Here is a 20521-nt window from a genome sequence, read left to right as displayed (position 1 = left end):
CAAAGTCAGAGCTATCCTTATAAAAGAGTACATTTTATTGAATCTCAAACAGTGAAGGCTGATAGATGAAAATGTTGGAAAAGTACTGGAGTGATTAAGTAAGGCATAATGTATATCCAGCCGGTTGTTATGAAGCAGTGGGGTCTTGTATCACCCTAAAGGGAGTCATTCTGTGATAACAACCGGCTGGATATACATTATCCCACCTATTACATGGCTACTTAAGTATATAGTTAGACACAAAATATTGATTTGCCAGTTTGTTAGTTATCTTATAATCCATTTCAGCGTACAAAACAATAGCAGCAGCTGTGTTTTGTATGAAACGAGAGAGCAAGTCCGTGAAACCAGAATGACATAATTAAATAATTGTACACCGTTTTGAATTGAGTTTTAATATTTTATTAGCTAAACAAACGTAAAGCTTCCACCAAGAAAAACTGTTCCTAGCAAGAGTACAGCGCCGACTTCAGTTACCCGGATGAGCCTGTGTTATCAGCTTTTACCAGTTGTTATTGAGGGATAACATCCCTTGGAATGTCTTCACTGACCAATCAGAATCAAGTATTCCACAGAGCCGTGTAATAAATATTGTTAACATGGATTATGCAGTTACTTTTTTGGTGAACTATTCCTTTAAGAAAAACAGAAAATAACAAACCTCAGTGGGCGGAAAAACCACTCCTACGGTGAACAGTCTGCCCTCCTCACTTCTGAGATGATTGCGACAAATGTCAGAAGACATTCAGGGTATAGTTTATGTGTACTACCAGTTGGCCAATATTAGTGCTTTGGAGCTCTTGAAAAGCACAGATTTTGTCCTGATGGTCCTTGTTTAGACTACTGGCTGAGTTGCTTTAGACCCAGTGTGCTGAGAGAGCTTCTGAGCAGATACAATCTGAGCGGGATGTGGACATGATGAATGGTTTAGTGTAAGAGGTTGACACTCCACTGCATTTTCATGGTCTGTTCTCCATCCCTTCTCTCTATCTCTGATCAACCACACACACACACACACACACACACACTCACTCACAGGGTTGCTTCCCCCTGCTGGGCTGGATAGGAAATGAAGGGGGAAGGGAGGATTCTGGCAGGTCTAATGCTGATTCTGGTCCCGGTTGGTTCTTGCACATACATGGATATTCACATATCCACATGACAACCCCAAGCAACTGATTTATCAGCTTTTAATCAGAGCTATATTCTCCACTGGGGGGCTTAAATTATTAGCAGCAGAGGCTGTGATCTGAAATAGATGGCAGAGTAAGTGGTCGATACTGCAGGTGTCTGCAGATATTGAGAGTGTAGAGCCAAGCGGGTTTAGTTCATGCGGTTGGGCATGTTTGCTTGTAAATGTGTATGTGTATGTAATCAGCCTACTTGACTGATTGCTGTTTGTTTAACATGCTGGCATGTTAAGATGTCCACATCAGCTATGATGTACAGTGCTTTGATATGTTAATTCATAGCTATTTATGTTACACGTATCCTGGGAGCATCAGGGCATTGGTAAACACTGTGGTTGCTCAGCCAGCATTTAATGTATAATGTTCTTGTAGATTAACTGGTATGAGAATGATACATCAAGGTTGTGGATTTGATTTTCACACATGCCGATAAAACATGTACCTTGAATCGCTCTGGATAAAAGCAACTGCCAATTACACAAATGGATTTAATGCAGTTTTAACTTGTCTCAGCGCTTGCAATACGTGGGTCAATGACATCTCGCTCATTTGTCTATCTTTCAGTGAATGAAAAAAAATAAATATAAAAAAAACACTAAATAGTAAAACATACTGGTGTGAAATGACAAGATGGTGTGTAAATAATGACAGAATATTCATTTTTACACAATGTAACGAAATACATTTTTCAGTTTTTTTTTTCTTTCTTTGTTTATTTTGGACATCTCCTATGTCATCAGTTTAGATCGCATATATTTAGATATTAGCATAAATACCACCCCATTTGGCAGTTTAAGGTAGAAGCAGGTAGCGAACAGACACCTGATTGAGAAAAGGGTTGCCAGATCAAACACAGGTTAATCCATTAAATATCGGAACCGAGAGAGCTGCATTGCCAATTTCTGATTGTGACCATAAGGGTCCGTTTTACAGGGACATCTGCTCATCTTGGAGTCAAGTGGGCCTCAGAGGCTCCGAGTGCCTTTTTCAAACAGCTAGATTAACATATCCAACACCAGCCCTGTCTGATTAGTACAAGCAGCACTGAGGCCAGTAGCTAGATTCACAAGCGCCGTAATGGAGCACTCAGGAAGCCTCAAACACATCTCGGAGAAGGTGACAAAAAGCAGCTCTTTCTGACTTCAAATTTAACCGTCATGTGAATTGCTGCATGATGATGGCTTCTAATTTAAGGATGCAGGAGATTCGTTTCATGCAACTAAAGTGATGTGATGTATTTGTCCATTTCTCTGTGTACTGTTGAGGCTTCTGGGACTATAAGCTTTGTGAGGATTGAGGCCTAAAATGAATCTGCATGGAAGTACAGGAGGTTTGTATCAGCGCTCTACGATCTGCGCCATGTGATCGCTCACAGGCCTGCCATTGCAGATGAGAGAGTACCGCACTGGTGCAGGAATGACTCACTGACAATGCCACAAATCACATTCTTTTTGAATAAATGAGAGCCATGGCTCAATGGTTTAAGCCTTTGGTGGTTTGATGCACACGCTGATCAAATGCCTCGCTGTCTCTTTTTTTGTCATAGGGTATTCAATACTGCAGGCTATCATGGAAAAGGCGGGTCAGAACAGTTGGCAGGTCAGTGCCATATGTGTCGAGAATTTTAATGATGCCAGTTACCGGCAGCTTCTGGAAGACCTGGACCGCAGGCAGGAAAAGACGTTTGTTATAGACCTGGAGGCAGAGAGACTGAACAACATGCTGGAACAGGTGAGATAAGAGGATGGTTGTGAAGTCAAAAGCAATGGCAAATGCATAAATTATTGTATAAAAACATGTAATTGTATAATATATAACATGTAATATATATATATATATATATATATATATATATATATATATATATATATATATATATATATATATATATATATGTATATATGTACTGTATATATATTTTACATGTCTGTATTTCCTTAAATAAAAGACACAGGTAGATATTCTGGAGCTATTTTGTTTGTTTATTTATTTTTTATGTAAAATATAATTCATATTGAACACAAAGTCATAGAAAATTATGGGACAGGGTCAAAGGTAATGCAACATCACACCCAGAATGGTAAAAAAAAATTTTTATGTTTATAAACTGTACTGTGCATCAGGGTTAACTAAACAGAATTAAATATGTGCAAGCACAAGGTCCTAAGGGAACAAAGAACAGATTTCCTCAAGTAATTCAGTTGCAGAAATGGCACATTAGAATGGCATATTTATATATTCCCTGCAAAGTCGTCTCTTGATATTTCCTTTTGCACCATTTTGTAGCTGTCAAAATCATTTTAAGATATCGTTGCTGGTGTTTGCTTCAGTATACCTCAAATTAGAAAATGGTATGGGAAAAGGCAGCTTGTTTCATTAGAAATAATTAATAACAGTGGAATTCTGCTTTCCCAACGGCTTACAGCTCCGCTGTGTATTCATATGTTGGGTGAATGCCAACAACTGTATTTGCTTTTAGGATTTGCTCTCACTGCAATGTCTGGTTTATCTCTGCAGATTGTGAGTGTCGGCAAGCATGTCAAAGGCTACCATTACATCATGGCAAATTTGGTGAGCTAAATTGTATTCCTTTATTGCCTTATTGTCCCTGTCAGCTTGTCTTCCTTTCTTATTCTGTTTTATGTCTTACTTTCCACATATTCCTCTCCACTCTACTGGTCTTTCTCTCTCTCTCTAGTTGTCCCGGCCTTTGTGTCTCCTGTCCTCCCTAGTTCTTGTTCTTTCTTAATCCTTGCTTTTCTTTAAGCAAGATGCGTCAATTTGAGAGACTAATTTGTATTCCAGTGTGAGCGGTGGTGACAGTGTTTTAATGATGCTGGGAGCTGCAGAGCGTGCTTTCTCTCGCTGCTCTCTGGCTGTGCACGGAATTGGCTCACAGAGGCGAGCTGGATATTTATGTTTGTGGAATTTCGCTTATCGTAGCACTGCATTGCCAACTACGTTTTAATAATCTCTCTTTCCCCTTCTCTCTCTCGCGCTCTGTATTTCTTACTCTTTCCCCTTCTTTGCTCTGCCAGGGTTTTAAGGACATCAATCTGGAGCGTTTCATGCATGGGGGAGCCAATGTGACAGGCTTTCAGCTGGTGGACTTCAGCAATCCCATGGTTATTAAACTCATGCAGCGATGGAACAAGCTGGACCAGCGCGAGTATCCCGGCTCTGACGCTCCTCCCAAGGTACCGTCTCATGGTCCGATCCAGTGTGAAAGCACTTTGAAGTCAGATAAATTAGCATAAATGCATAAACACCCTGTTTGAGTCCCTCCAGCCAGCCACATTGAGAAAACACTTGAATCTCCAGAATGAGTCTGATTATCACATCCAGTGGTTTTATAAGTGTGTGTCAAGGTTAAGTAAGGCAGAAAGATCTAACATTTTGGATGAGTGGGTCAGCTAAAGGAAAAAATTTAGGATGGATGGATAAAAGATAGATTGATAATGTAACCAAGGAAGGGAGAATGTTGGATTGTAGAAGGTAGAAAGGAAGGATGGAAGAAAGAAAGGGAGGATGGATGATGGATGAAAGGAAGGATGATTGGGTGGAAAAAATGAAAGATGGATAATATTGTGGGTGGATGAAAGGAAAAGTTGGATGAATAATGTAAGCAAAAAACAATGAAAAAAATGTGTAGAAGGAGGGAATTAAGGAAAAAAATATAGACAAAGGGAGGGATAGACAGACGGGTTTAGGAAGGAAATAATTATGGAAATAAAGAAATATGGACAATTGAAAAAGTGAGGGATGTTGAAAGAAAGAAGAATGGGTGGGTGGAGAAAAGGGATAGATTGAAGGGGGTTAGGCAGAAAGATATGAATGAAAGGTGGGGAAAAGAAATACACACAGCTGAAAAAGGAAGGGTGGAAGAAATGAAGATGGATGGATGAAAGAAAATGGATGAATGGAAGGATAGATGAAGGAAGAAGAAAAGGGTGAAGTATGAATGGATGTGGGTGGTTTGGTTTGTGAAATGAAGGAAAGAAATAAATGTAGTCAAAGAAAAAAGGAAGGGATGGATGGATGGATGGATGGATGGATAGATGGAAAGCAATAGAGACAGTGGAAGGGAGGATGAGTGGTTGGGTTTATTGGAGGAAGGGAAGATAAATATAAGGTCAAATGAAAAACAAAATGAAGGCTGGATACAGTAGATGAGAGTAGTTGGGATTGTGGAAAAAGGATGATGATAGAAGAAAGAAAAAAATAGAAACAAAAGAAGGAAGCGAGAATGGAAGGTTGGGTTTGTGGAAGAAAGGAAAGAAATGATGGATGAAAGGAGAGATGAAGGAAGAATGGATGAATGGATGGAAGGAGGGGTTGATAGAATAAGAAAAGACATAATGGCACATATGCACAGTCACAAGAAATACAAACTGCACGTTTTATGCTAGAACTGGAATATCACGAACAGAAGCTGTGCTGATGTATTGAAGTAACTTAGAAACACTGTGTAACAAACCGCATCACTTCGACCCCTACTGTGAATTATACACCGACATTATCATAAGCTGCTTCATTCATCCTCGTCTCACCAGACGAATCCTGCTCGTGATTTGATATGCCTGTTCGTGTCTGCGTCGTGAAAGCAAGGTCTTTGTTGATCCGTTTTTGCTGAGACTCACTTTCCCCTTGGGGCCCGATGAGGATGACATTCTTTGGAGGGAGGTTGCATTGATCCCCGCCTGGTGATGCACCACAGGAACGGAAATCCCTTCGGCGTGGCCCTGAGGGGACATCGCTTTACCAGGCAGCTGCTCCTCACTGCACACCGCTGGCCAGAGCAGGATGCTGGGGAGGGACACTGTCGGGTGTAAATGAGATGATGTGGTCTAACCATGTCATCACATACACTGTCCACATATACACTCGCCCTGTGGTATTTCGACTTTGCTGCTCTGTCTTTCATCCCAAAAACTTTAAGCTACTCCCATAAGCCCTTCTCAGACAGCAGCACGACTGACACCCCAAAACCTCATAAAATCTCAGAGCTGTTAGCTTTTCCTGCTGAGGCTATCAGAAGAGTCCCGAAGGCACTGTCTAGTGAGGACACACCATCTCCAGGGATCAATCTGTGTGTTTTTAGGGCTTAGGGGAGCACAGGGCATTAGCCGGAGTGATTTAACTGCAACCATTGCAGTACTTTCCTTTCTGTCCTGCGGGAGTCAAAAGATAGTCCTGTTATCTTTGATAATTAATGTCGGGCCATGAAACAATGGGTAGACTCAATTTAAAAACATTGCCTTAAAGGGATAGTACACTCAAAAATTATAATCCTGAAATGATTTACTTTGTGACATTAATTTCTGTTAAATATATATATATATATATATATATATTTCTGGACCTAAACCTATTTCTGGATTTTTTTCTGGATTTTTTTTTTTTTTTTCTGTTGAAAATATTGAGTCATTCACGAATCATACTGATGTGACTCAGCAGTGACCCAAATTTCTTCACATTCTTCACAAAAGGGCTTTTAAAATGTTTTATGGTGCTTTTATAACTATTCAAAAAATTTGGGTGAGTAAGATTTTTTTATATTGAAAATAATTAATACTTTTATTCAGCTAGGACCCATTAAATTGATCAAATATGACCATAAAGACATCTATTATATTTCAAAGTAAATGCTGTTCTTTTGAACTTTCTATTATTCAAAGAATCCTTAAAAAACATTATCATGATATTACGCTGCACAGTTGTTTTCAGCATTGATAATAATAAGAAATGACCCCTAATTAGCATATTAGCATATTTCTGAAGAATTATGTGTCACTGAAGACAGGCTGAAAAAAAAACAGCTTTGTCTTCTCAGCAATAAATTAGATTTTAAACTATATGAAAACAGAAAACCATTATTTAAATTGCAATAATAGTTCACAATATTGTTGTTTTGCTGTGTTTTTGATTGATAAAATGCATTCTTGGTGAACATAAGAGACTTATTGTTTTAAAAACATTAAAAAATCTTACCCACATTTTTTAATGGTAGGGGACATACATGAAGAAAAACAATAGCATCCAGGTTTGAAATGACATGAGGGTAACCATATAATAACGAAAAAAAAATTATAATAAATTTAGATGAACTATCCCTTTAAATACCTTCTTCAGTCTCCTGTTATCTCTCTCTCTCTATTTCAAACTCACTCTGTCGTTCCATCTCTTGCTCCCTGTATGCCATTGTAGCCCAGGGGCCTTTCTGTGTGTTTTGTGTTGTGTTTGTAACGGTACAAAGAGTCCCAGCTCTCACACTAGAGATCTGCTGATGGAATACCAAAAACAATCTCACAGCACGGCCAGAGTGGCTTCTTTCGCCCATCAGCCATCAAGCAAGCAGGACATTCTGAACACACAGGGGTATTTTTCCTGTAACAGTGAGTGTATATGTTCGTTCAGCTCAGGTGACCTCGTCTGACTCAGTGTGATGAAATAAACCACATCGGACTCTCTAAAATAGAAATAAGAAAAACAAAAGCAGATGAAAAACAAGGGCACGAAGCATCAGGCCTCTGAAGGACACGCGCATGTTTCCTTTATAAAAATACAGTGCGTTGCCTGCAGTGATTCATTCCGTGCCGCTTTATCTCAGTGAGACAAGCCACTTGTTGTTGCAATCAGGGCAGCCTCAAAAAGCAGCTGACCAGCCCTCCCCCCACTTCCACCCACCCACCAGAGACTGAACAGGAAGCGCCTCACAGCTACTGTGTCAGAGCTCACTGATTTCACATGCTCGGTCTGCTCCTAATATGTGCAATGTCAAGCATGTGCTCTTCTCTTTTTCTCTTGCTGTTTTTGGTTTGTCCATTGCCTTGCCCCCCCACCCCCTTTTGATGCAGCTGCAAAACACAGACCACTGTCCCCTGTGATTCCACTTGGATGTACTCTGCTCATGAGGACGCCAGCCCTTACAAATGGCGTTCATTAGTGTAAATCTAATGTAGTCAGTTTGATTGACTGATGTTTAATAAACAGCATTTTGGTATAGTTCAGACATTGAAGTGAATATGCAAAGCACTTATGAATAACATTATGCTGGAGTAACTGATTTTGGTTGGTCAAATTCCAAATTCCATATTCATCTGCAGTGTATTTTATTTTATCATTTTTTTGCATAGTGACTAATAAACAGTTTAATTCACTTTTCTGTATATGTCGACACTGGTTAGTTTCACATCTCATATATATATATATATATATATATATATATATATATATATATATATATATTCAAAAATATAGGGTTGGTTTTTATGTTTTTGGAAGGAGTTTCTTTTCATCAAGGCTGCATTAATTTTATCAAAAATATATTGATATTGTAAAATAGTAAAATAATTAAGAGTTTGTTCTTTATTTTAAAAGGGGTCATATGATGTTGCTAAAAAAAAGAACATTATTTGGTGTATTTGGTGTAATGAAATGTGTTCATGCATTTTAAAGGTTAAAAAAACACATAATTTTCCACATACTGTTTCTCCTATATCCCCCGACTTTGGCCCTGATTAACTAGTCAAGTAATGTTTACAATATGATCCTTTAAAGCACCACTGAAGCTTTACTGTACATGTATATATTGACCTTTCCATGACCCTCTTTTTCTGTAGTACACTTCCGCTCTGACATATGACGGAGTGATGGTGATGGCAGAAGCCTTCAGGAACCTCCGCAGACAGAAGGTGGACATCTCCCGCAGGGGCAACGCCGGTGACTGCCTGGCCAACCCTGCTGCCCCCTGGAACCAGGGCATCGACATGGAGCGCACACTCAAACAGGTCACATGCACAGATGAGCAAACGCAGGCTTTATATGAGATGGGGAAAAAGTGCTTTGTGCAGTGTTTCAGAAATTAGAGTCAGAAAGAGCTTTATTGCCAAGTGTGTTAACACAAACAAGACATTTTTCTTGGTGTTAGGAGCTTCTGGTACAATACAAACTATATAAATATGAAAAAAAAAATGCAGACATACATAAAATGAGAGAATAGACAATAAATTATAGATAACAATTAGGGGTGCACCAATATATATCGTCCGATGATTAATGCGCATCTAGTCAGTAAAGCTGGTTATCTAATCAGTGGTAAATTCCATCAGGTGCGTGATTTCACATGGAGAAGCTGTTACTACACAATGCCATTGTTTACTGACAAGCTATTTACCGCTGATTAGATAACCGACTTTATTGACTAGATGTGCATTAATCATTGGCCGATATATATCGGTGCACAGCTAATAACAATAGTAATAAAAATATACAGAAAAAGGAAAAATGTCCATGGACAGAACTGTGAATGTGCAATTGTGCTATTTACAGATGAGATTCAATGAGTTATTTACATATGTGCAGTACTGAGGTGTGTTATGTGTTGTGATATGGCCTGGGGGGAAAAACTGTTCTTGTGTCTGGCTGTTTTGGTGCACAGCGCTCTGTAGCGCCGGACAGAGAGCAACAGTTGAGAGTGGGCTGGGTGTGAAGGGGACAGAGTGATTTTCTTGGCACTTTTCCTCCCTCTGGAGGTGTAAAGTTCTTTGTAGTTGGGTAGAGGGGCACCAATAATACTCAAAGCAGTCCTGACTGTCTATTGTATTCTTCTGGTGTCTGTTTTGGTTGCTGAACCAAACCAAACAGTTATAGATGAACATAGCACAGACTAAATAATGGCCCTGTTTCATCAGCTCCTGTGGCAAGTATATCTTCCTCAGCTGGCGAAGGAAATATAGCCTCTGCTCAGCCTTTTTCACAGTAAAGTCAATGTGACTGTCCCACATCAGGTTCAATAGAAGGAAGACAAATAAATGTGGAAAAACAAGGCTGTGAGTTGAGAGAGGGGTGGGGCTAAACAGAACAGTAATCGACAATCTGAAAAATGCGAAATGCCCAAATTTGAATCGATGGAATTTAGAAAATGACAGGTTAAATGGAAAGGTGTAATAGAGGAAACTATAAGGATAGAGAAATCGAGAACCAGAATACGAGAGAGAGACAGAAATCAAGACGGATAGAGAAACAGTGAGAGCAAGAAAAATTTGAAATGTGAGTCAATTTTTATAAAGCACAAAGTGTTCTCAGACCCCAACAACCCACCTCACAAACAAATACATGAAAAAGATTGATTAATATTCAATAATACTTGATATTTACAGTAATATGTAAATACTGTCAGTAATCTAAAAAATAAAGCTTATATAAGCATCAGTGATTATGACGTGCATGTCAAACATGTACAAATATTATAAATAACTAAATCATGAGTGTTTTATCAGCAGGAAATTACTTAAATGCTTTTAATTATACACAGATAGATAAGAAATAAATTTGAGTTTATCTCTCTATTTAACAATACATTTAACAGTGCTCTGCTACCTCGTCTCTGAAAGATTCCGGGCAGAATTTATGATCCTTTTGTGTATTTATATTTAGTCCTGATGCAAACTCAACAGTTTAGTTGCTTGATGATTTGGCTACACTGTATATATTGCATGGGTTTTCAGATATTTCGATTTTTGTTCATGGTTAAAAGGATTTTATGTCTATTTTAGATGGACCCGTTTGAGAAACACTGTTGTGGGGTGATAACTCCAGAAGAAAGAGATGTTAAAGTTCAAGAAAGCAAGTGAATGTGCAAATGAAAGTGTATCGGGGAGCTTTGCAGTGGTTGGATAACATGTAATTATATTGTTTATCACTGCAATCCAGGTGCGCCTCCAAGGATTAACAGGAAATGTCCAGTTCGACCACTACGGGCGCAGAGTCAACTACACTATGGATGTTTTTGAATTAAAAAGTAACGGCCCCAGAAGGGTAAGAAGACATTCTTATATCAAGCATTGGTAGTTCTTCCGCTTTGATATTGTTTGTCTGTCTTAAAAAGTGCTTGTCTGGGTGTTTTCTGTCTACAGTAGATTTATCTTTGCTTCTGAGACAGCATAATCATGCTTTGCTTTCGGTTTGTCTCTCTACATCTGTCAAGTGTCGTTTCGGTGTAATTCATTGTCTTTCTTGATGTGCTTAACGCTCTGTGCTTCACTTGATGCAGCCGATTCTGCGAGAACAATCCCAGGAGACCCTGATGAGTCTTTATTATTTTATAGTCATCCTTTTCTTTTGTACAATGTAACATCTTGTAAGTCTCTTACAGAACTTCACCACCGCATTCCCATTTCATGCATTTATGGATCTCTTTACATGGTGAAAATCGTGTTTTACAGCCATTTTATCTGCCTTATAAACCCACATGAGTCATTAAGACTCACACAAATGATGGATGATAATTTTTACAGAAACGGTCGTTATTTCTACCAAAGCTCCCACACAGTATTTCCTGTGAGACAGTGTTTTCTCTACCCACGTTAGCTGGTGGAGCGAGTGGGCTATTTGACAAGCAGGCTCTGACCGTCATGCCCCTGTGGGAAATCAAATGAATAAATCTGTACAAATTATATTTAGCTAAAAAACAGTCTCAGTGTTAGGGGCATAAAAATGAGAGAGTGGGTTTATTTTCAAATAGTCTGTTCTCAGCCTATTTGCAAAACTGTAGTTAATAACAACCAAATGTACAGTTTTTAAATAACGCACAAAGTTCGGTCTTGAATGGTCTGGTGGTTTTAGAAGCAGAGCTATGTACATACCGTAAAGTCTCGTGTCACACACCTTCTTCTAAAGTTATGGCGAGCCCTCTGCCTCTGGCGTGCTTTATGGAGTGTGGCGGCTCCTGGCTGCTGTTGAGCAGTGCACCAGAGGAAGAGTGATGGGGAAAGGAGGAGGAGGGGAGCACAGGAACGAGCCGCCAGGGTTTGGCACTCATTTATCAGCCGGTCGTGAGCCTCGCTTTAGGCTGTAGCCTGGCTTTTCTTTTTCCCGTTCATCTGGGTCTCGTAAGGACATGGGCACATGCCGTTGCTCGCTTCTCCTCAGCCTGACAGTTTATCAGCCCACAGCAGAATCTTACACACAGTGAAACCATGCTCTTAGACCACACAAAATAACAACATTCGTCTTTATCATCTACATACTAACAAATTTGGCGATGTTTGAACTAAAACAAAGTAAATCTGTCAGTTTAATCCACAATACACTCATATTGAAGATAGACTACAACCATTCAAACGTTTGTGTTGGTAAGATTTATAAACGTTTTTGTGCATTTATTTGAATAACAGAAATATTAAGGAATCTCATTTTTATATTTTTGAAATTCAGTTTATATGATGAAAAAGCTTCATTTTCAGCAATAAACATTTGTTATTATTATTTTCAATGTTGAAAACAGATTTTTTTTAAATTGATTTTTCTGATGAATGGAATAGAAATATTACTATTTCGACCTATTATATATATATTTACTGTCACTTCTAACTAGTAAGTATTAATTTCTTTAAAAAAAAATAAAAAATTAAAAGGTAGTACTTTCTCTGAAATAAGTCTTAAATGGATAGTTTAGCCAAAAAATGAAATTGTCATCACTCACCGCTTGTCAGTCCAATCCCATATGACTTACTTTCTTCTTTGAAACCCAAAAGAAGATATTGTAAATATATTTGTAAAAAAAAATTTGTCCTTAAAATGAATGTGAATGGCAATATAGAAAAGTATAAAGATGAAAAATAAATAGTTAAGCAGGTAACACTTTAGTATATGGAATGATTCTCACTATTATGAGAATGCCTATTATTAAATTATTGGCTGTTTATTAACACATATTATTAACACATTAGCACATATTCTGTATGACCACACTTCCTTAATCTGACCCTATATCTAAACTTAACAACTACCTTACTAACTCTTAATAAGCACCAAATTAGGAGCTTATTCAGGCAAAAGTCGTAGTTAATGGTTTGTTAATACCTAGAATTAGACCTAAAAATAAAGTGTGACTGTTTAGCACGGTATAGACGAAATACTTTCCGCACATTTACCCATATGGGCAAGCTTGCATGTATTCATTTGCTCTCAGTTGGGTCTGGAGTCTCATTCTCGTCTTTGTCCCATCTCCAGATTGGATATTGGAATGATGCTGATAAATTGGTCCTGACCCAGGATCAAGCCTTGCTTCCCAATGAAACGTCTGGCATGGAGAACAGAACCGTGATTGTAACGACTATCATGGTGAGTAGCATCATTTTCTGGGACTTTATTTGCCATTTTACAATAAAATAACTTTTGGTGTTTGTCCTTCATCTGAAAGCTTCCATTTACCAAGAGCCCCTCTCATACACATGGTGAAAAAAATGAACATTTCTCAATGGCGTTGAATTTCCTCATAACCTGCACACACAAAGATTCTGATCTGCAAACACTGCAGAAACTGCAGTTCATCAAAGTGCATTTTCTCTCTGTGTAACCTGTCAGTCATACTGCTGTCCATTCAGATAACCCAAATGTTTTTATGTGTGCTGAACAGCATCTTTCAACAGTGCTGTCATGGCATCGTCAACACGCCATGTGCATCATCAGCCTTTCTCACGTACTGTCAGAGTTACCAGAACTGGTGTCTTAGACTCGCTGTATTTTGTTTTGTTCATTTTGTCAACTGTATTCTTATGTGTGAATTGAAACACTGCATGAATGGGACCCATTGTGAATTACATTTTGGAGATCTTAAATGACGTCCATGTATATGCACAGATTCAAGGATGTAATGGGCATATATTTGCTAAATGCTAAGGTTTTGGAGTGTCGCACCTGAAGCCAAATCCTCCTCTTTTCAGCCCCTGGTGAGGAACCCCTTATTAAGAAACTGAACAGCTGATGGACTCTGCAGAGGTGAAATCAAGCGCTTACTGAAGCTCGGAGAGACAGAGAGACAAATCAGAACTGAGGGCAAAAACATGGATGATTCTACCTGAGCCAAAATAAAGCCACAATGAGAAATCAAGCCATGGATGAAGATAAAGACAAGCTCTAATAAACAACTCAATCATGAATGGAAAATACCTGTAGAGCTGCCAGAACTGGAAAACTGACACATGGAAGCCAAACAAAGTCTTTACTTTAGCATTCAAATCAATCTATCACAAACAGAAGACCCAGGTTTTCATTGCATGCAGGTTTTATATATATATATAGCATACTGTATATAAATTCATCATCAGTTCACTCAAAAAAAGAAATTGATCATTAGCCACCTATTTTTCAGCGCATTTTGAGATATGCGCATAAATTCAAAAAATGTATGCATTACCTGCTACGAATGCTAGATCCTTTTTGTTATTTTATTAACACTGACCAGGAACAACACTGCCCTGTGCTTGTAAAAACGATTTTAGGAGAAGGTTGCATTCTCATACATCAAACAAATTTGAGATGAAACGAATGTTGCGTTGACATTCAGTGCGGAGAGCTCTATTTGCTGTGTGTGAAGTATTTAATTCTCCCTACTGGGCTTTCTGCCTTTCATCCTTTTAGGCCAGCCATATGGCTTAGAAAATATTTGTAAAAGGGAAGCAGGTTTTCTGGATTTTTATGTAAATGTTCTGCCATCACCTTGTAAGTAAACATTTTTATTTGCTGCTGTAAAGCACCTGTATTGTGTTATAAATGGTTTGTTATGACAGTACATCATACTGATTAATGACTTAAAATTACCGTTTGTTTTCATGGTGTGGCTTTTTCCTGCACAAATGTTCCTTCTTGTCCTCTGAACTGTGATCCCTTATATTCTTCAGCGATAGCATAAGAGCAAGTTCTGTTTCGTTGCGTGTGACAGGTTTGCAGTATTAGTTTGCTGTTCAGATGTTGATAAAGGCATGCAATTGTAATAAATTGTGGTTGTGACTTTTATGGGTCAGTTTTCATTGCTTTGAATAATGTACAGCACATAATGTACATTCTTTGTGCTTTATAGTATATATGAATGCTTTTATGAACACTGTGTCATTCATACATACACCCTTTCTTAAATGTTAAAACATTAATCCCTGAAATTGAAAATCCTTGGTTTTGATGGTCTTATGTGGGAGAGTTTTGACTCATGTCAATTTAAAACAAAAGCAATATGTTCTTATGGCTAGCATTTGAATAGCAAATCAATTAGCCACAGGCTCACATAATGACTCTAATTATTTTTAGTACCACTTCTACAACAGCTTTATTCATCTATAACTATGCAATACATCATATTTAGTATATAGAATACCAATTAAATGTAACAACATGGATATTTATTCACTTTTAATTGTTTACAAAAGTGTGGCATGTTGCCCATTGAAAGTACTTCGTTGTTTTGTTCATTCAGGAAGGGCCTTATGTAATGCTGAAGAAGAACTGGGAGATGTACGAGGGGAACGAGCAATATGAGGGATACTGCGTGGATCTGGCATATGAAATTGCTAAACACATTGGTTTCAAGTATAAGATCTCCATCGTGCCTGATGGAAAGTATGGAGCTCGTGACCCAGAGACAAAGATCTGGAATGGGATGGTTGGGGAGCTGGTGTACGGGGTAAATAATATTCCTCTTACTTTCTGACTTGTGCATGAGATTTATAGATGACATGCTTCTCAAAATCCTTCATCACTTGAATTAAGATTCAATGTAAGCACAGCCACCACACAAAATCAGACTTTAAACCTCTTTTTACATTTAGAACGTTCTAAGGTAAAAAAATAAAAAAAAAAGATTAATAAGATATACTTTAATGGTTATGGTTATAATCTTAAAAAATATAGACGTATACATAAACCTAAATAAAATATAAACATGTCCTATTCTGTGTTCTAAAGTTCTGAATATTAGTGTCTTAAATTTTAGATAATTAAATTAATATTTAAGGGAATGCAGTTTGGGAAAGAAATCAATCTTTATCATTTTCATTAGTAATTTAATTACACTTTTTTTCTCAGTAACTGTCAAAGATTACAGTTTAATTTATTTTGTAATTAAATTATGTAATTCTGTTACATGTAACAAGTTGGAAATACTCAATGTATGGATTTTAAACATGGAGTATTCGAGAAATGCCTTGTGAGAATTTGAGTTAAAAATCTAAGCAATTTTCATTGTAAACTTTTAGTTCTGTGTCTGGTGAACCGAGAAAGAAAGAAAGACCAACCTTTCAGAGTCTGATGTTTATTAATGAGCACTACATACAGTACAGCCAGTGCTTGTCATCTTGTAGATTTTTGCTGAGTACCAGAAAACACACCGCCCAAAAGTTTTATTTCTTCCTCTTGAAAGTGTCAAACAGTTATGAGAAACTTTAATTTCTTTTTTTGGATTAGTCTTGCACAGTTCTGCCATGGTCTAAAGTGTCACTAAGTCACCAACAATAATCTAGTTTTTGGATTTACCATGCAGCAAAATGTGTAGCCCGTCTTTTGCTGTAAGCATCTTTTTTTTCTCTCTCTCTCTCTCTCTCTGCATTGATTAGTTTATCCTTCTCCCCCAAACCTCAGTATTAAGCCTCTTGGATTAACTCCTTGGATTTTTTGGCATTAATATGCAAAGCCTTGTTCAATTAGAGAAGTTATAAAATATGATGTTAGAAGAGGTGGGAATAATGCATTATTTTCTCGTTTTATTCACTCTATTCTCCTTGAAGTATAATGTTGAAATATGAGATCTCAGCTTTGAATGCAACTATTTACTGTTGGCTTATCCAATCAAATGGCTCAGTTAATAAACTTAGCAATGCCATTATGTGTATTTTGTTGTAAGCAAGCATATTGTGAAGTGATTAAAGATTATAACAATTTTTTCCTGTTGCTCTAGAAAGCGGAAATCGCTGTGGCCCCATTGACTATTACGCTGGTCCGGGAGGAGGTCATTGACTTCTCGAAACCCTTCATGAGTTTGGGCATCTCCATCATGATCAAGAAGCCCCAGAAATCCAAACCGGGAGTCTTCTCCTTCCTGGACCCGCTGGCCTACGAGATCTGGATGTGCATTGTGTTCGCCTACATCGGCGTGAGCGTGGTGCTCTTCCTGGTCAGCCGCTTCAGCCCGTACGAGTGGCACACCGAGGAGCCCGAGGAGGGCACTGACGGTCTGCCAAGCGACCAGCCCCCCAATGAATTTGGGATCTTCAACAGTCTCTGGTTCTCCCTCGGAGCCTTCATGCAGCAGGGTTGCGACATCTCGCCCAGGTCAGTAAACTCACTCCACTACTAGAAAACTTCTTGAGAGGAAAAAGATCTATATTGCAGTGGGAATTAATACAGTTAATGTCTCTGATATGGTCATATGTGATACCTGAAATAGAGTCATTGCTGTAGTTTCCATAGTGATTTGATGACGAGTCTGAATTAAAGAATATAGAGGAGCAGCCAAGCGGGGAATTTGCAGTAACATTCACTGTTTATTCGTTGTTTCTGCTTTGAATCTTTGGGGAGCGAGGAACAACCAGTCACAACCATTACTAAGAATGTTTACATGCACAGTTATATTCAAAAGTTTCGGGTGCCAGGTGTTTCTTTTAAAGAAATACTGGTAGCACTTTATTTTACAGTCCTGTTCCTCATGTACATACTATGCACTTATTATAGTAATTACAATAGCTATGTAATAACTAGGTACTAACCCTGAACCTACCACTAAACCTAACCTTACCCCATGCAGTTACCTTGTATTACCAGAACTTTCTTAGATAAATACACTGTAAGTACACTATAAGTACATGTTAGTACACATACTGTAAAATAAAGTGCAACTGAAATACTTTTATTCAGCAAGATTAGATTTACAGTAAAGTCTATGTGACAAAAAGTATGAGGCAATAAATGCTGTTCTTTTGAACTTTCTATTTGTCAAAGTATCCTGGTTTCCACAAAATCATTAAGCTGCACAACTATTTTCAACATTGATTATAACAAGAAATATTTACTGAGCAGCAAATCAGCATATTATAATACTTTCTGAAGGATCATGTGACTCTACTCCATGTGAAGAATGGAGTAATGGCTGCAGAAAAATTAAGCTTTGTCATCGCAGGAATAAATGACATTTGAAAATACATTAAAATAGAAAATTCTTATTATAAATTGTAATGTTATTCACAATAGTGCTATTTTTCTTTATTTTCATATAAATAAATGGTGGGCATAAAAGACTTCTTTCAAAAACAAGCATCTTGCAGCCCCTAAACTTTTGAACTGTAGTGTACAGTATTAAAAAAAAAACTGAATGGAGTACATGTAAACATACTTATAGATATGGTCATATTCCATTTGTATGTAGCAAATGTCAGTCGTAAAGGAGCAGTTCACCCCAAAAAATAAAATAAAAAATATTCATTACCAAAGACAAGAAATACTTTGAGGAAAAATCTTGTCAATAAAGTCAATGAAGACCAGTGTTAATTTCGAACCCACTGACTTTCATTGTATGGATAAAAGCAGTTGAAACTTTCCTCAAAACATCTTCTTTTGTGTTCCACAGAAGAAAGAAAGTTAAACAGTTTTTGAAAACGATAAATGATGCCAGAATTTTCATTTTTGGGTGAATTATCCCTTGAACGTGTTGCACTCTGTATTTACCAAACACATCACACCTTGTCTCTCCGGTTCCTCAGTAAGTATCTGAGGTGTCATTCTGCTTTGCACCTTGGTGAATTTTACCATCACTGAAGCAAGTTGTGGGTCAGGGGTCCAGCGGAACAGTCGCTCATTGTCCCATTTGATGTCCACACATTGCCCGTCTGTCCTGCCGGCTAGTTCTCACAGGAGTTTCACAGGAAATGTGCTAGTCATCCATCGTTACTCTGTGTGGCAGTTTGTTTTTGTTATTTGTCTCTTGCTCCTTCCTTCGCCTGCGGGTTTAACATCAGGCTCACTGCAGCGCCAGCTCTCGCTCGCACCCCCACCCACCCTCTCTTTTCTCTGTGTAATAAGCACCTGCATGACCACGATAGAGCTCTTTAAGAAGTGTTATCAAGAGAAGAGAGAAAAAAAACAGGCTTTATTTTTCAGCCCCCACCAGATAAGAAATCACTCATGACAGGCCAAGGGGAAGAGAAGAGCAGTAAAAAGCACAGCACACGGCGGAAGACAGCAGGTACCCTAGAGAGCCGTCAAAACCATAGCGTCTACCTCTTCTGCTCTACAGCCTGAACATCACAGCGCTGTAGAGGGCCTATGGTTTTGAAGAGGACCCATTAAGGACTTATAGGAATCATGCTTTCATCGTTTTTGCATATAACTAATAAAGATTCATGAGTTGGATAGGAGCCAATGATAAATGACGGAAAAAGAGAGAAAAAGCACTTCCATTCATTTTCTTTAGTACATGCCATTAATTGTCTTCAGTCAGAATGTGACTTTACCTCAGTGTTCTTGATTTAGACGAGATGACGCAGTTGCACAGCAGCGTTACCCGGGTGTCGGTACTTGTCCTTTCCTCCTCCTCTTCTCTGTCTAATAGCCTACTGGTTATTCAAATGCGCAGATTTGCTGTCTTTTTCTTATGCACTTGATAGTTATATGCATATTTAACAGCTGAAGTGTGTAATTTTTTTTCGATGTTAAAATACTTTCTCTTTTCCCAGAGGACTACACTGCCCTGCAGTAAAGTTTTATTTTGATTGATTTCATATTAATTTTCACATTCCATTTTCGTGGAGCATAATGGAGCCAAACCCATTTGTCACAAGACAGATCACAGGCTAAGACTGTCCTTTGAGTATAGAAATAAAGATACACATACAAATTAAACTTACATGCAAAGTAAATGTTGTCTACAGTAGGTGATTTAATTTTGGGATCGACATTATTTCTTCATAATATCACAATCATTACTTTTATCATAAAATCTTTACACTGTAAAGGAAAATAAAAGTTGTTATTATTATAATTATTTGTTTCAGAATTAGATTAGGGAAATATATGTTAACAACAACAACACCTATAATGATAATAATTATTATTATTATTTGAATTTGAATAATAAGTACATTATTACATGTTCACAGTACTGGGTTTTATATCACACTATTACCTCTTTATACAGAAATATTATTAATAATTATTATCATTGTTGTTTTTCTTTATTTTATTTCTAATAAGAATAATATTCATGAATATTGCTACTACAAAATAATAATTGTTGCTGCTGTTTAGTTGAATTTCAAACCAGTTATTCAAATTTGGGAGGATCACGTTGTCTTCTTAATATCACACTTATTGTTTTTAAAACACATTATTGGTGGATCTTTGTACAGGAAAATATATTGCTGCTTTTTTTATTTAAGAATGGAGATCATACAAAAAAAATTGAAGGTTTGAAAAGTCCTGTTCTAAGAGACTTGATTTCAGGTCTCTGTTATCTTTTATTATTTTAAGTGGTGCTGAAATTACACACTTACAAACTTTGATTGCGT

The 20521-nt window shown here is 37.7% G+C and overlaps 1 protein-coding gene across 7 annotated transcripts in view; it reads left to right on the top strand.

Moving 5' to 3' along the window:
- Window positions 1-20521, top strand: part of LOC113038631 (glutamate receptor 4-like) — a 91075-nt gene that overhangs the window by 53278 nt on the left and 17276 nt on the right. For 6 of the 7 annotated variants that reach the window (XR_003274800.1, XM_026196217.1, XM_026196215.1 and 3 more), the window contains exons 4-11: window positions 2737-2921; window positions 3708-3761; window positions 4229-4387; window positions 8813-8980; window positions 10905-11009; window positions 13206-13316; window positions 15445-15651; window positions 16921-17294. Coding sequence is in view for 6 of the 7 variants with exons in the window: in XM_026196217.1 (XP_026052002.1) it covers window positions 2737-2921; window positions 3708-3761; window positions 4229-4387; window positions 8813-8980; window positions 10905-11009; window positions 13206-13316; window positions 15445-15651; window positions 16921-17294 (1363 nt within the window). In the remaining variant the exon portion in view is untranslated. Of the gene's footprint in view, window positions 1-2736; window positions 2922-3707; window positions 3762-4228; window positions 4388-8812; window positions 8981-10904; window positions 11010-13205; window positions 13317-13918; window positions 14989-15444; window positions 15652-16920; window positions 17295-20521 lie in introns of those variants that run through there. The other variant, XM_026196220.1, reaches the window with a different exon arrangement.

Source organism: Carassius auratus, chromosome 21 (assembly GCF_003368295.1).
Source record: "Carassius auratus strain Wakin chromosome 21, ASM336829v1, whole genome shotgun sequence".
Lineage (NCBI taxonomy): Eukaryota > Metazoa > Chordata > Actinopteri > Cypriniformes > Cyprinidae > Carassius > Carassius auratus.
Note: the sequence above shows the minus strand (reverse complement) of the source record. Positions and strands in the feature narration are given on the sequence as shown.